This window comes from Mchenga conophoros, linkage group LG8 (genome assembly GCF_057382185.1).
Source record: "Mchenga conophoros isolate Kocher_MC1m ecotype Shallow Benthic linkage group LG8, M_conophoros_male_GT1.1, whole genome shotgun sequence".
In the NCBI taxonomy this organism is placed as follows: domain Eukaryota; kingdom Metazoa; phylum Chordata; class Actinopteri; order Cichliformes; family Cichlidae; genus Mchenga; species Mchenga conophoros.
The window spans coordinates 23,256,173-23,271,674 of record NC_140533.1 but is presented as its reverse complement, the minus strand read 5'-3'; the positions used below and the strand labels follow the sequence as shown (position 1 = coordinate 23,271,674).

Below are 15,502 nucleotides of genomic sequence, written 5' to 3'. Positions count from 1 at the left end.
AAGGCCTCTTGTCCAAAACAAAAATGAAACCTAAGCCATCACCCAGATGTTAACGGTAATAATTCTGCAGTGAAAAATAGCGTTTATAATGGAAGTCAATGGGGCGATTTATGGCTCTAGGACCTCAAGTGGATGGCGGTTTGTAGCTTAGCCACTTTAAGCTAATCGAATAAACGGAGACTGCAATTCTAAAGAAAAAAGGAAAAAAAAAAGGGTTGGAAGGTTTGGCTATATTCTATTCAACACAGTGAAAATGGCCTAATATTAAAAAACGCTGAGGACGAAAAAATGGCCGTAGGTCTCCCTGAGGGCTAAACAAAGGAAACATTTCTTGCCTGAAATGTGTACAGGCCTTAGGAGACAGGATGGATTAAGTTACCCGTGGGCATTACAATACGTCATTGGAAAAAATGATGGCGTTTTGAAAGATGGACATGGCAAATGGCAAGGTTTTCTGTAAGTAGGATCTGAGACTACATAACTGTTTCTCCCCTTCAAATGATGCTCAGGGGCTTTAAAATGTGTAAACAAGAGTCTGAACATGATTCCCATTGATCTGTATTTTTTTCCATTTCCTGAAGCGAGAATCTACATTTGAAACGTCACACCCCATTGTCATTTTTCTCTGCTTAAGGTTACGCATATTTTATCCGAATAATGTCACGTATAATGGTTCTTTAGACTTTTTTCATTGTTTGTTGTTTACCCTCTGGCATGTAGAAATGAATATCCCACAAGAAAATAGCTAGGCACTGAGTACAATCTACTGTAAATTGTTTGTTTAGAAAAGATGTGAGGCGGAAAGTACTTCTCCGTGCCCTTAAAACATCAGTCTGAGATAAAGGCTGAGATGACTGGAAAAGGGGAATTATATCTTCTTGATCGGTGCGGATCAACCCACACAGTGAGTATCAGACCAAGATGAAGGAGAGATTAGCTGGATTGTCTGTCTCCCTGGGCATTTTAGATAAGATTTTTACACAGGAGGCGAGGATCAGATATGTGCTTTCATTTTTCATCTGCAATTTCATCTTCTCAGTTTGAAGAAGAAGATGTATTGATGAGTGATCAGATAACAAAGTACAGAGTGCTACATGCCTGTGCATGCGATCTGTTTCTTTTTGTAAAACCCAGAAGCCACTGTGTGCTGGATTTCTGTCTGATTATTCTTATGGCAATCAATCAAAGTGATAACTTTAAATGAAAATTAAAAAGGTTTGCTGCGATTAAAGTGATCAATTTCTTTGAGAATACTATATTAACGTCCTCTGAAAACATTCACCCATAAATCAGGAGGCGCACCAGTATGAATGATGTAAGGAAATGTGATGTTTTCACAGCACTGTGTGCACCCCATTATTCAGCAGCTCATAGGAGCACTTTCAGCAGCAATAACTTGTAGTGATTATTTTCTGTATGGCTTTATCAGTCTCTCACATCGTTGAGGAGGAATTCTGATCCACAGAATGATCCTTCTCTAAAACATTGCTTTAGTTAATTGGATTTTGTGGGAATTTGTTTTATCCACAGCTCTCTTAAGGTCCCAACACAGCATTTCAACCAAGTTGAATTTTACTGGCTCATTGCAACATTGTAATTCTTTTCTTTTTCAGCCTTTCTGTTGTAGATCTGCTGCTGTGCATTGGATTTTCCCCCCAATGCCCAGATGGCTTACAAGTGTCTACACTTGGATCCACCTAACTCTACTTTAATCACATCACATCTAACTCCCTTTTCTGTCTCACTATAAGAATGGACGAGTTCTTTAAACCTGTGATTTTCAGTAGTTGCTCTGCTTTTATACAAGTATGTCAGGTTAGATTTTTTCATTAAGGTAATCGACATCTAATGACTAATTTTGTAAGGAGCGACCTTATGGAATAGCATCGTTCATCAAAAGGATTAACAACATGCACAACTTTATCAAAGTTAAATACAAAGGAAGATAAACTAAATCAAACTTCATCTGGTTTCTCTTATGTTTGGAATTTTGACCTGGGTAGTCAGATCACACGAAAAGGAAATGAATCTGCATTAATAGCAAAAAAACTCGATTTGAGACATTCTAGTAAACATTATTCATGTTATAACGCATTATGTCTAATATCGTTCACTTTTTGAAAGAAAAATATAGTTTTAATTGTGGGCAGTCCAATGATTCGTTTATGAAGACATATTTATGAAAGTTTAGCAAACAATTCTCAATCAGCTGCACTTAACCTTTCTCTTCCTTTTTTCTCATTATGTATTTATTCTCAGCTCTTCCGTAAGCTGTATAATGTGGCCCACACATTACATGCAAAACCAACTAATTACTGCTATCCAAACTTTCCTTTTAGCTTCAGCAAGCCTTGTCCCTGACAAAGCCATCAACAATATGAGTAGTCTTGCTTGTGAATGCCAAGTACCCAGAGCTGAATAAGAGCGCTTATTTCCCTTTTTAATTATCTTATAGCAGGTTGTCTCCACGAACACCATTTCCCTGTAAACAACTTCTCCCTTCAAGCAAAGTACACAGTAATTAAACCCAAGAAGATGGTTCGATATTTGTTACATAAATACTGTATAATGTTGTCTTGGCCATAAATAAAAATGTGATTTGTCACAATAAATGTGTCTGTTTGCTGTTTATCTGTTTGTTGTTTGGCTTAGGGGATCACTCTTCCTTTCGGGCTTAAACAGGTAAATAAACTATAAGTCTCATAGTGAGGTGTTGGTTTGAAAAAAATATCTAACCACCAACAGCAGCACTAGCAAACCTGCTGTTTTGCCTCTGCGATTTCTAGTTTTGGCTGTTTTCCAAGCGGATCTGTTTACTTAAACTAAAACTGCATCAACATGCACAGTAGCCCAGCTCTCCCACACGGTCCTCTGTCTGAGCTCTGCTGCTGAGTGGCAGCACAGACCAACCTCCATGTTTACGAAAAATCTCACCTTTGTCCATAATTCTGGGAACTTCTTTCAGGCAAACACATGACCTCAGTAATAAAAAAAACACTGTCAGTACATTATTATTTTAGCAGAAAAGTCTGGCATAGAAAACATTATGCTGTGTTCAAACTTGTATGTTTTGCTGACAACTCATTAAAGCATCAGTTGTATTGATGAGTTTTCTGTGAATAAGACTTCAAGCGTTAAAGGCTGGTGGGTTGACTCTATGGCAGCACGGTGGGTCAGTGCCTCATAGGATACTTGATTTGAACCCAGACAGAGTCCTTGTGTGTGGAGCCTGCATGTTGTTCCTGTGCTTGCTTGAGTTTTCTCCAGGAGCTTCGGTTTCTTATTGCCATGAAGAAAAGCAAAAATGTTGTGGTTAATGCTAGTTGTCTGACAGGTTTATGAAAACGCTTTATTACTCAGGGCTATAAGCTAAATGCTAATGAGTGTGCAAGTCTTGACATGTTCGTCATCTTACACTAACAAGTACAAGTTGTCTTCAGCAGTGGTGTGCAACACTGAGTTATGGCATCAGCTTTTGCATGATGTGGGGTTACTGTTGTAAAGGTCTGTGTTAGTATCTTTCCAGGTGCTTAAATCTAACCTGCATGTTAAAAAAAAAAATCTATAGTGCAAAACTGGATGAGAACACACTAAGTAGTCATTTGACTTTCAAGTCATTTCTCTTCCAAGGATTTGAGTGCTTTGATTCATAATCTACGATGTGGAAACTATGAAAACCATTTTTTTTAACAGTTGATTTTTTTTAGATAATTTTAAAGATGTTTTAACAAAGCGGTGGAGAGACTTACTGACCAACAGAGAGATGTTGCCATCCCCATAAAGGTCAGGCTATTCCCTGACCTTTAACCACGCTAAGCGCATGGCTAAAGGTCAGGGAGTGGCCTCAGATTGATTGCGTTTCCTGCTTCGTCTGCTTTTGTTGGAGATGTTGTAAACTAATGGAAGTTCATACATGTTGAAGAAGACTTCTCACTGCCTAAGCATTTAACACATGAAGATGAATTACTTCAATGTTGATTTCCTACACACACACACACACACACACACACACACACACACACACACACACACACACACACACACACACACACACACAGCTGTTTCATATGGACTTTTCTGTTCATTGTTCAGTGAAAAGCTGAATAAGAGCAGCTGTTGACTGACCGGTTGAGTGCCTCACTTTAAGCAACAGAAAATTTCTATATTTAGAATATTATTAGAAGCATATTATACTTAGTATATGTAGTCCATTGCTACAATTCACTGCTGTTAAGTACATTGTTTCAGACAGATAGATAGATGAACTGTTTTTACATCCTTCTGCAATCCAGTCCTTGTACCTGATAAGATAGCTTTAAGGACTTTGTTACTAGCTGCTTTTGCAAAAACACATAATTTGTGAACTTGTCAGGCATGAAATAGTATTTTTGCACCAGCAAGGTGATTCTGATAGAGCTATTGGCATATCTTTGCAATGTGTCCTTAAAAAAAAAACAAAAAACATGGACTTTGGCATGTTAAGTGCAAAAGAACTGTCAAGGTTGCAGACGAATACTATCTGAGAGTCAGAAGAGGTCAGAAACGGGTTAAAACTGTCTGTTTTTAGCCCTTTGTAAAACACAGTGGAGGCTCTGTGATTGTTTTAGGCTGTGTTTGAGCCATCAGCTTTTGATCAACCATGCTGTACCGTCTGGAAACTGTCTGATTGCTTCAACAACAACAGTAAAAACATAAATGAATAAAAAAGCAAGCACACATTATTAAAGCGGTTCATCTTGACAGAGAAGGGGATAAAAGACTGCCAAAGGAGCTGTGGAATGTCCTTCAAGAAGTTTAGAAAACTATTCCTGAAGACTACTTATAAAAGTTAGAAGAACACTTGCCTAAGAGAGTTCAGGCTGTGTTGAAGAATAAAGGTGGTCATACCAAATACTGACTTTTAAGCTTTTTGAAAGTGAACAAACGCTCTTTTTTGCCTTACAGGTTGTATTTTTTATTTCTGTGTACATTTGCATGTTTTTCAATAAATCACCACCTAATTTTCCTAAAAAACACAGAAAGAAATTTAGTTTCTCAGGACTTCTATGCAGTACTTTAGATAGATCTATTAATGTATTATAATACCATTGACTCATACCCTCTAACTGTATTTGCTGTGTCAGTTAATCTTACCCCACTCTTTCTTCTTGTGCGCTCCAGGTTTCAGGCACCATGGGCAACATGAGGAGTGGGCTGCACCAGCACCTTGCGAGGCTTGATGAGATCTTTGCAACACGGGGCGACTACGTGCAGACCCTGCAGTTCATGCAGCAGATGGCTGACAATGTGATCAAACAGCTGCTCGGACTGTCTGACTGGGAAAAAGCTAAAGTGGACCTGGCATCCATTGCCGATCAGTCAGCAACCATAGAGTACTACAGGTGGGGAACAGAAGAGTACATGTGTCAAGGTTGTACTGTGTGCGAATCTGTTTACTCGATGCTATAAAAGTGTCTAGTTAAACAGGAGGAGAAAAACACCCAGAGCTCGAGGACAGGATTCAGGAAGGTTATTTCTGTTGGTGCACGTTTCCGTTGCCCTGAACATTTTTAACGGTTTAAAGCTTCCCAGACACGTGGGAGGTGAAATTTTCAAATTTATTTATACAATGAAAATCAGTAGAAAAGTGTTTAAGGAATATAATTATTAATAACTTTGGAACAAGTTTACTTTTCATACATACATGCAGTCTTTAATCAGTTTATATGGCAAAAGTTTATCTAGAAGACATCTAAGCATCGGTGCACCTAAAAAGCTAATTCATCAGTGTTATGTTAAAAAAAATAATCCAAATAAAACAAACTTGCATATAGTCATTCACATTCATTTTATAGCTGCAATGAGCAATTTAAACACGGTAGAATAGATTACTTTCTACATGCTATGACCTGAATATCTCACATAATATTTATTGGGTGGGTTTAAATAATAATGCAGCTGTGTTTGTGTGTGTACCTACATACTGCATGTGAATTATCTTCCAGACAGTTCTTTAGGATGTTCAAAAAAAGCATCCTATTGAATAATTAGCAATCATTGCATAAATGAAAACAGCAGCTATTACTGCAAAAACTACTGCAACGTGTTAGCGGAACTATTTTCCGAGGCTTTGTCTCACTGTTGTTACTCTCATCGTCTTAGAGGAAAAAAATGCCCCGCATAGCTCCATGCTAGAAGTGTAGGCAGACTGCAAGCAGACAGCCAGACATTGTAAGCTGTTAATGGACTCATTATCACTGCTGCACTCCAACAAATAGTTTCTGTGCGGTTGGCTGTGTGTGCTTCCTGTTTTTCTTTTTTCTTCTTTTCTTTTTCATGTTGAACTTATAAAAGCCTGTGTGTTGTTCACTCTTCCAGTGTTGTTTTCTTACTTAGTCACAAAAAGTAACATTATTACTTCCAGGAATTGCTCAGTATTTCTTTTAACTGTGGCCCAATGCAAAACTACTGTTCCTAACCATTCTTAGTTTACCATGCAGTTTTATTCTCTCTCTATTGATCTGTTTTTACCACATCAGGTTAAGATATTGACAACATCAGTACCTTTTTTCTTTATCTACATGGTTTCTAAGTGGAAAGAACTGCCCAGCAGAGTTTACCTGTTCTCTCTGTGCTTGTGTGGGTCCTCACCAGGGGCTGCAGCTTCCTCCCACGGTCCACAGACATGCCTCTTAGATTAATTAATGATTAACTGGTGATTCTAAATTGGCCGTAGGTATTAATCTGAGTGTGAATGACTGTCTGTCTCTGGGTGTTATCCCTGTGATGGACTGGCAACGTGCCCTTCACAAGGATAAGCGATTAAAAATGGAAGAGCGATTTTTCATTGTTATTCCTGTGTTTTGAAGTCAGATACATTGCAGACAGTTAAATATTTGTGTACATAAACACTTTCAAAAGCCAGATTTTTTTCTCATGAAATGACCTGACGCTTAGATGCAGGATCCAGTCACCTTTGACCTGTCTGTGAGGGTAAACAGGTAGAACTTGAGCAAAACATCAGGAAAGACTGACAAATCTCAGTGTGTATTTTGTTTCTTGAGGAAAAGAGGTCTTGCTTTTTATTATACATACATGCCGCCCGTTCAACCTCCTGCATGTATTCATGCTTTGCTCAGACTCTAATTAGATTAGGATAACATAGACAACAAGGTGGCAGCGTTACTGAAGTACCTCCCATGCTGATGCCCCAGCTTTTTGTACTGTCCCCTGCCGAGGGGGGGAAGATAAAACGAGGAAGGAGATGGCGGCGAGGGAGAGAAAAGGGGCTAAAAGGGAAAGAGAGAGAGGGGAGAGAGATTAAAGAGACTGACGAAGAGGGGGAGGAAAAGGAAAAAGATGGAGAAAAGATGTGAGATGGATTCTCTCAGAGGGGTAGAAACTCTGGCTGGTGAGAAGTAGAAAGAAATGATTAAATACACAATAAGAATATACAAAGTGATGTCAGAGTTATGTATGCAGGGTGGAAGATGAACAACGATGGAAATAGACAGGAAATTAAACTGAAACGATTCCCCACAGTTTGTATTTTTCATACCATGAAACATTCAGCCACATGGATTTGAATCCATTCATTATAAGCCATCTGGACAGGTTTACTATGTCCAGCCACAAACTGTTCGAATAACAGATGGTTACAGTGAGGTGGACAACTCTACCACGTTATACCCGCGAGCACGAACACACTTTCACACACGCCTCTAATGCACGTATCCGATGATGTGAAATGAGGTGCAATACTTTACCCTTTCTTTCTTTTCCTGCTTGTCTTTACGAGTCATTTTTTATTTCACTAGGTTCCAACATCGATCGAATTTTTCTGTATGTTTTGATTAATTATAATAAGAATGATTCTCTGCAGAATAAATGCTTGTAAACCCTGTTTTTTAACAGTTGCTAAACCACTAGCTAGCACAGAGGAGTGAGGTGCAATTTTAAACAATTATGTGGCAGATTTACCTCTCAGAATTCATATTTCTGTATGTGTAATTTAAAATAAATTGGTAGTGATGCCTGCTGTGAAAGAATGTTGTTGGTTGCTTTCAAGAGAAACCCATCTCCAGCTATTGACAACAAAGGTATTACTACGGGTAGAAATAAAGGCAAAACTACAAAAATAAAAGCTACATTTCAGAAACTGAATTTCTTTTTAACCTCCCATGTTCCATCACCTCCCATAAATAAAAGGCATTCACCAGCAGCAGTTTAATTTTGTGGTCTTTCTGTGTCTGCAGGTGGCTCACATACCTGCTGCTCCTCATCCTGGACCTGATCATCTGCCTGCTGGCCTGTCTGGGACTGGCCAAGCAGTCCCGCTGGCTGCTCACAACGTGAGTATATACCCTGTAACATTGGGCTATTTTACAGCAACAAGCTATCTTTTTGTTCACATGAAAAGTGGTAATCTGTTCCTTCCCCCCAATTCTTATATGTGATATTTTTCTTCTCTTTCCTTGCACAGCAGGAGGGAGAGACAGTGGGTGAAAAGCAAAGGCAGGATATATAAAAGAAAAAGTCAGTTGGGAGATTAGTAGGCTAAGCCTTAACTAACTGTGTGCTATTATGGAAATAAAATATATTCATTTTTCTTTTCTGAAAATATTCAATTTTTCTATTTTTTTTAAACAAAAAATAGAGATGAGTTGAGCGAATTAGTATGAGTTGGTGTAGATGAAGGAAGCTTGAGGCGTGGTAAATGTCTGTGAACAAAGCAGCAAAGCACTGAATTACATCCTTGCTCAAACACTCCTCTTCTAGCCATTTCCGTATTCCCTTTTCTTTTTAGCATTGCCAGCAGTGGGTTGAACTTGTTCAGCGTTACTGTCTCAGTGGCTCTGCTTTGCAAAGAGGTTTGGAAAGCAGGGGAGAGATGAGATGTTATCAGCAATACAACTTCCTGAAGATTATTTTCCCTCTTTAACACTTGACCTGTTCTAAATAGGCTGGGCATGAATTACATTAAACAACAGTAGGTACAATTTTATTGTATCTCCAGATTATATAGCATGTAATTTATACCTTTTTTGTTGTGGTTTTTAGTTGTATCACACTAATGCTACTCTTTAGGAGTGACAAACATCCAGAATGAAAGATAAATATGTGACAGCACATGCCAGCTATACTAAAACATAAGCAGTAAAAGAAAAAAAACACAGTAATACATTAACAGGTGTTGGTTCGTCTGCCTTTTAACAGGCGGCCAGAATGTGCAGCATGTTGGTGTTAATGAACCTAACAATCACTCTCCCACACACTGTAGTGCATGTTTTGCTGAAACGGAGCTTTCACAGAAAGAACATGAAATCTGTCCTGCCTTCATTCCTTCATGAGGCATCCTGTCTCTTGCAATCAGTCATTTCAGGGTGTGAGTTCTGCTAAACTTGCCCTACTAACCACAAATGCACTCGAAGACTAACCCTATACACACACACACACACACACACGCACAAACACACACACACATAAGATGAGTCAGTGTGAAGAGTGTCTGCCTTCCCAAGAGATGCAGTCTTCCACTAGAGTGGAAGTGGTTGGGGGCAAATTACACTCTGGAGGCCTACCAACTCTTTCTGGTACATGCCGTCTGGCTGGGTGTTACTGTGACATACAGTAACAGCTTACACCTACACGTTAGAGATTTATAAAGCTCACTGTCAGAGAGATGTTTATTTATGGATCTTTTACAACTGCTTGTTTTTGTGAAGAGGCATTTGTTGCGGTCGAGTTTTTCAGCCGTGATTCTTTTTATACGCCTTTAACGTGGCAAGGACATTTCGGTTTGGTGAATAAAAACTGTCATCTCAAACAAGGATACACAGAAACTATTATGCATATTCGGTCTGAAAGTGCTGTAAAGTATAAAAAGCTTCAAGTGCATGTGTATTCCTAAAGTAAAGGACAGAGGAAATTTAATTTCCCTGGATGGCGGAGATCATTAGGACTGTGATGAGCAAGGATTCGCAGCGCAAGTTGCGTTAAAAGTAATAAACGGTTTTTCAGGGGAGGCCTGAATTTCTTAAGTAACCTTGAATATCCAGATTACGAACTCAAGAACACTTAACAAGCCCGAAGCAAATAAAGAGCAGGCTTTAGTTCAGGCAGCCGAGTCTGCTTCAACGCTCACATGACTCACTGTAGAACATTTCCAGCTCACCCTTTTAATCATGGAGCTGTAATTAAGCCTCATTATTGTGCTTGTATACTGCTGATTTGCATTTAGAGAAATGTAAAGCAATATCTGAATTGCACTTTCACGGGCACAACAAAGAAGTGCTTTTAATTAACATATCTGACAGATGTTCAATGGCAAGATATTTCATTCATCTTACATAACATGGCATGAGTAATATCTCTTAAAGTCTTGGAAAGACACTAAAAATGACAGAATAATACTATGAGTTGGGAAAAAATACAGCGCTTTTTGCCATATAATGCCTGTTAGTATAATTGAGCGTTCGATTATGTTGTCCTAAAAAACATATCAGTCAACCATCTCTTACTAAATAGTTATATAAATTTAGAATATGTGCAGCATTAATGTTTGGCTTTTATCTTCTTAGCTAATTGCTCATCAAGCATAAAACATCAAGCTCATCTCAGCAGGAAGTGGGAAGTGACAATACTAATTTTCCCCTCAAGGGAAATCTAGATTCAGAGCCCACGGTTAGGTGCTGTGGTGGGCGTGGGGCTTCTGAAATGCTGACAGCAGTAGTCTAAACAAGCGTTGGTATGTCTCTCAGGTTAGTGTGTTTGCACTGCGTTGAATTGATGGTCTAACTACACCTCTGTGATCAAAAGCTTGCATTGTAAGTCTGTCACTGGGGGGGTGCCATGTAAGTGCAGCAGCAAGCTTGAATCAGAATCAGAATCAGAAAGGGGTTTATTGCCAAATGTTGTGCAGGTTTACAACATTAGGAAATTGCTGCGGTGCTTCAGTGCAAACATACTGTCATAATTGCGATTAAATAGACATGAAAAAAAAATAAAAGTAGGAATAAGAATTAAAAGTGCTATGTAGAAAGATATGTGCATGAGATATACATGAGATATATACATAAGAATAAGAATTAAAAGTGCTACGTAGAAAGATATATACATGAGTGCAGGTGGTGATCAGTGCAAACATGGAATGATGCAGTGAACACAGCGTAGGGTCATGTGTTAGTGGCGGGGACAGTCATACGGTTATTGTTCATGTGTCCAACAGCAGAGGGGAAGAAACTGTTCTTATGGCGAGAGGTTCTGGTGCGAATGGACCGGAGCCTCCTGCCTGAGGGGAGCACGTCAAACAGACTGTGTCCAGGGTGAGAAGGGTCAGCTGAGATCCGAGCTGCACGCCGCAATGTCCTGGAGGTGTACAGGTCCTGCAAAGATGGGAGTCTGCAGCCAATCACCTTCTCAGCAGAGCGCACAACACGCTGCAGTCTCTGTTTGTCCCTGATAGTGGCTCCAGCGTACCACACGGTGATGGAGGAGGTGAGGATGGACTCGATGATTGCAGTGTAGAACTGCATCATCGTCCGTGTTGGCAGGTTGAATTTCTTCAGCTGCCTCAGGAAGTACATCCTCTGCTGGGCTTTCTTGATGACGGAGGTGATGGTGGGCTCCCACTTCAGGTCCTGGGTGATGGTGGTACCCAGGAAGCGGAACGAGTCCACAGAGGTGATGGGGGTGTCAGTCAGGATGATGGGGGGGGAGTGGAGCTGTGTGCTTCCTGAAGTCCACAATAATCTCCACTGTCTTCTGGGCATTTAGCACCAGGTTGTTGTGGCTGCACCAGGACACCAGACGTTCAACCTCCCTCCTGTAGGCAGACTCATCCCCGTCCGAGATGAGTCCGATAACGGTGGTGTCATCTGCAAACTTGATTAGCTTGACAGACTGGTGGGTGGAGGTGCAGCAGTTGGTGTACAGGGAGAAGAGCAGAGGAGAAAGAACACAGCCCTGAGGGGAGCCGGTGCTGATGGTCCGGGAGTCCGAGACATTCCTTCCCAGCCTCACATGCTGCTTCCTGTCCGTCAGGAAGTCAGTGATCCACCGGCAGATGGGATCAGGCACATTCATCTGGGAAAGCTTGTCTCGGAGATGGTCTGGAAGGATGGTGTTGAAGGCAGAGCTGAAGTCCACAAACAGGATCCTGGCGTAGGTTCCTGGGGAGTCCAGATGCTGCAGGATGAAGTGTAGGGCCATGTTGATGGCGTCGTCTACAGACCTGTTGGCTCTGTATGCAAACTGCAGGGGGTCCAGAAGGGGGGCCGTGAGGGTCTTGAGTTGGGTATCCTGAAGGGTCCCTCACTTCACTTCATATTTGGAAAAAATAAACAAGGAAGTGAAAAATAAATGAGCCAGGGAGAGATAATGTTCCTGCTGTAGTGGAAAACCTTTAGCATATGTTGGCAGTTTACCCATTAGTGCTGGGGTAAACATTGAAGGAGGTAATTGCACAGATAAACCTGTTCAACTGCTCGTTAATGCAAATATCTAATCAGCTAGTCATATGGCAGCAACTCAGTGCATTTAGGCATATAGATATGGCCAAGACAAACTGCTGATGTTCAAACTGAGCATCAGAATGGGGGAAAAAGGTGACCTAAGCGACTTTGAGGTTGTTGGTGCCAGACTGGCTAGTCTGACAATTCCAGAAACTGCTGATGTACTGGGATTTTCCCAACAAATCCCAGTAGATCATCTCTGAGATTTCCAGAAAGTGGTTTGAAAACAAGTCAATGTCCAGTGAACAGCAAAAATGTCTTGTTGATGCCAGAAGTCAGGTTGCCATTTTTGTCAGTTAAGAACAAGAAACTGAAGCTGTAGTTCTCACAGCTCACCAAAATTGGACAATAGAAGACTGGAAAGGTCTGGTCAGGCTCAGGCTGCTGATGGTGGTGTAATCATATGTGGATATTTTCTTGAGATACTTTGGGCCATTTAATACCAGCTGAACACTGCTTAATGTTCAGCTAGTATTAAATGGGCAACAGTGCACTCACTGTTGAACATGACAGTGAGTGCACTATACTCACATGGCCGCCACAGTCACTAGATCTCAGGCCATGTCCACACTAATGTGTTTTCGTTTGAAAACGCATCTTTTTGTCTCCGTTTTGGCCTTCCGTCCACACTGAGACGGTCAAGGAAAACGCTCTCCAAAGCGGATACGCGTGGCAGTGTGTACGGCAAACCCGGAGCCTTTTCGAAAACGATGACACATGCATCATGTGATGCAGTCATGTGACCAATTAAGCTAAGATAGCGGAGGGCATTATACAGCAGTTCTTTTGTTTGCGCTCAATTTTGACAGCCCTATTAGACATTAATATCAGTTTGTACATGACCAGATAGCTTTTCTTCAAATTCTTTAACTCAATCGCTTTTGCAACTTCGTACTTTTGTGTTACTCGCAGCGACAACTACACCTCATTGTTAGTCCACTTAAAAAACTCGGTGCTTTTCCTCGACATTTTGCTGCGACGTTTCAAAGAGCCAGAAAGTAACTAAACGGCAGACAGAATTGACGCAGGTCGAAACGTCTTGCGTTTCACGCATGCGCAATACTGGAACTTAGGCGTTTTCTGCCGTTTCAATGTGGATGCACAACTCTGTGAAAACGACTGAAAATGATAGTGTGGACACGGAGTGTTTTCCGATGAAAACGCCGTTTTCTAATTTATCCAGGCTAATGTGGACGTAGCCTCAATCAACGCAATGTTTCTGACATGTTGTTGAATCTATGCCAGGAAGAATTAAAGCAGTTCTAAAAGAAAAAGTGGGTCCAACCAAGTACAAGCAAGGTGGACCAAATGAAGTCTTCAAGAAAGACGCATCATTTTCGGTTCAAACTACCCTGTCCAAACTAGCCCCTTGTGTCAAAGGTGTCCCATAAGGAAGTGTGCCGGAGCCTTTGTGTTTTTCCAAAGATAATATAGAGTTTATTAAGATAAATTTCTTAAAAGTTTAAGGCACTTGCCCGAAGGAAGGAAGACAGGGATACATTTAGTTACTTTTTGTAGAAACAATTTATATTCACATAATAATTATACTATACTAAGTATAATCATCATAATTATACTTTACCTTAATTGTACACACTGACTAAGTAAATCCATATTACCACAACTGTCTTCATAATTAAGACATTTTAGACAATAAGGTCAATCTCCTAAATTTGCTCGGAGGAAATAAACACAATTTAATGAGTTGCAGTCCAAGTTAGTCTGTGATGGTTTGTAAGATGGCAATCACAAGGTGGAAGCCAAAATTAGAAACTGAGAGAAATATGTGATTACTATGTCAAGCTAATTAGCACTGGCAGTGAGGTCTCAGTACCCATGCATATCTGCTCTGAGGTCACATCTCTATCATTTTGCTCAGTTTTAATTAGAACATTTAATGGGGGCTTGTGTAAGGATGACAAAGCTTTCACTTTCTATACATTTATACAGGGAGTGCAGAATTATTAGGCAAATGAGTATTTTGTCCACATCATCCTCTTCATGCATGTTGTCTTACTCCAAGCTGTATAGGCTCGAAAGCCTACTACCAATTAAGCATATTATAGGTGATGTGCATCTCTGTAATGAGAAGGGGTGTGGTCTAATGACATCAACACCCTATATCGGGTGTGCATAATTATTAGGCAACGTCCTTTCCTTTGGCAAAATGGGTCAAAAGAAGGACTTGACAGGCTCAGAAAAGTCAAAAATAGTGAGATATCTTGCAGAGGGATGCAGCAGTCTCAAAATTGCAAAGCTTCTGAAGCGTGATCATCGAACAATCAAGCGTTTCATTCAAAATAGTCAACAGGGTCGCAAGAAGCGTGTGGAAAAACCAAGGCGCAAAATAACTGCCCATGAACTGAGAAAAGTCAAGCGTGCAGCTGCCAAGATGCCACTTGCCACCAGTTTGGCCATATTTCAGAGCTGCAACATCACTGGAGTGCCCAAAAGCACAAGGTGTGCAATACTCAGAGACATGGCCAAGGTAAGAAAGGCTGAAAGACGACCACCACTGAACAAGACACACAAGCTGAAATGTCAAGACTGGGCCAAGAAATATCTCAAGACTGGTTTTTCTAAGGTTTTATGGACTGATGAAATGAGAGTGAGTCTTGATGGGCCAGATGGATGGGCCCGTGGCTGGATTGGTAAAGGGCAGAGAGCTCCAGTCCGACTCAGACGCCAGCAAGGTGGAGGTGGAGTACTGGTTTGGGCTGGTATCATCAAAGATGAGCTTGTGGGGCCTTTTCGGGTTGAGGATGGAGTCAAGCTCAACTCCCAGTCCTACTGCCAGTTTCTGGAAGACACCTTCTTCAAGCAGTGGTACAGGAAGAAGTCTGCATCCTTCAAGAAAAACGTGATTTTCATGCAGGACAATGCTCCATCACACGCGTCCAAGTACTCCACAGCGTGGCTGGCAAGAAAGGGTATAAAAGAAGAAAAACTAATGACATGGCCTCCTTGTTCACATGATCTGGACCCCATTGAGAACCTGTGGTCCATCATCA

General features: G+C 40.7%; 1 protein-coding gene across 2 annotated transcripts in view; it reads left to right on the top strand.

The window, feature by feature from the left end:
• Positions 1–15,502, top strand: part of ttyh2 (tweety family member 2) — a 71,975-nt gene that overhangs the window by 38,150 nt on the left and 18,323 nt on the right. For both annotated transcript variants that reach the window (XM_085285105.1, XM_085285106.1), the window contains exons 4-5: positions 5,161–5,381; positions 8,235–8,330. In XM_085285105.1, the coding sequence (XP_085141231.1) occupies positions 5,161–5,381; positions 8,235–8,330 (317 nt within the window). The remainder of the gene's footprint in view (positions 1–5,160; positions 5,382–8,234; positions 8,331–15,502) is intronic.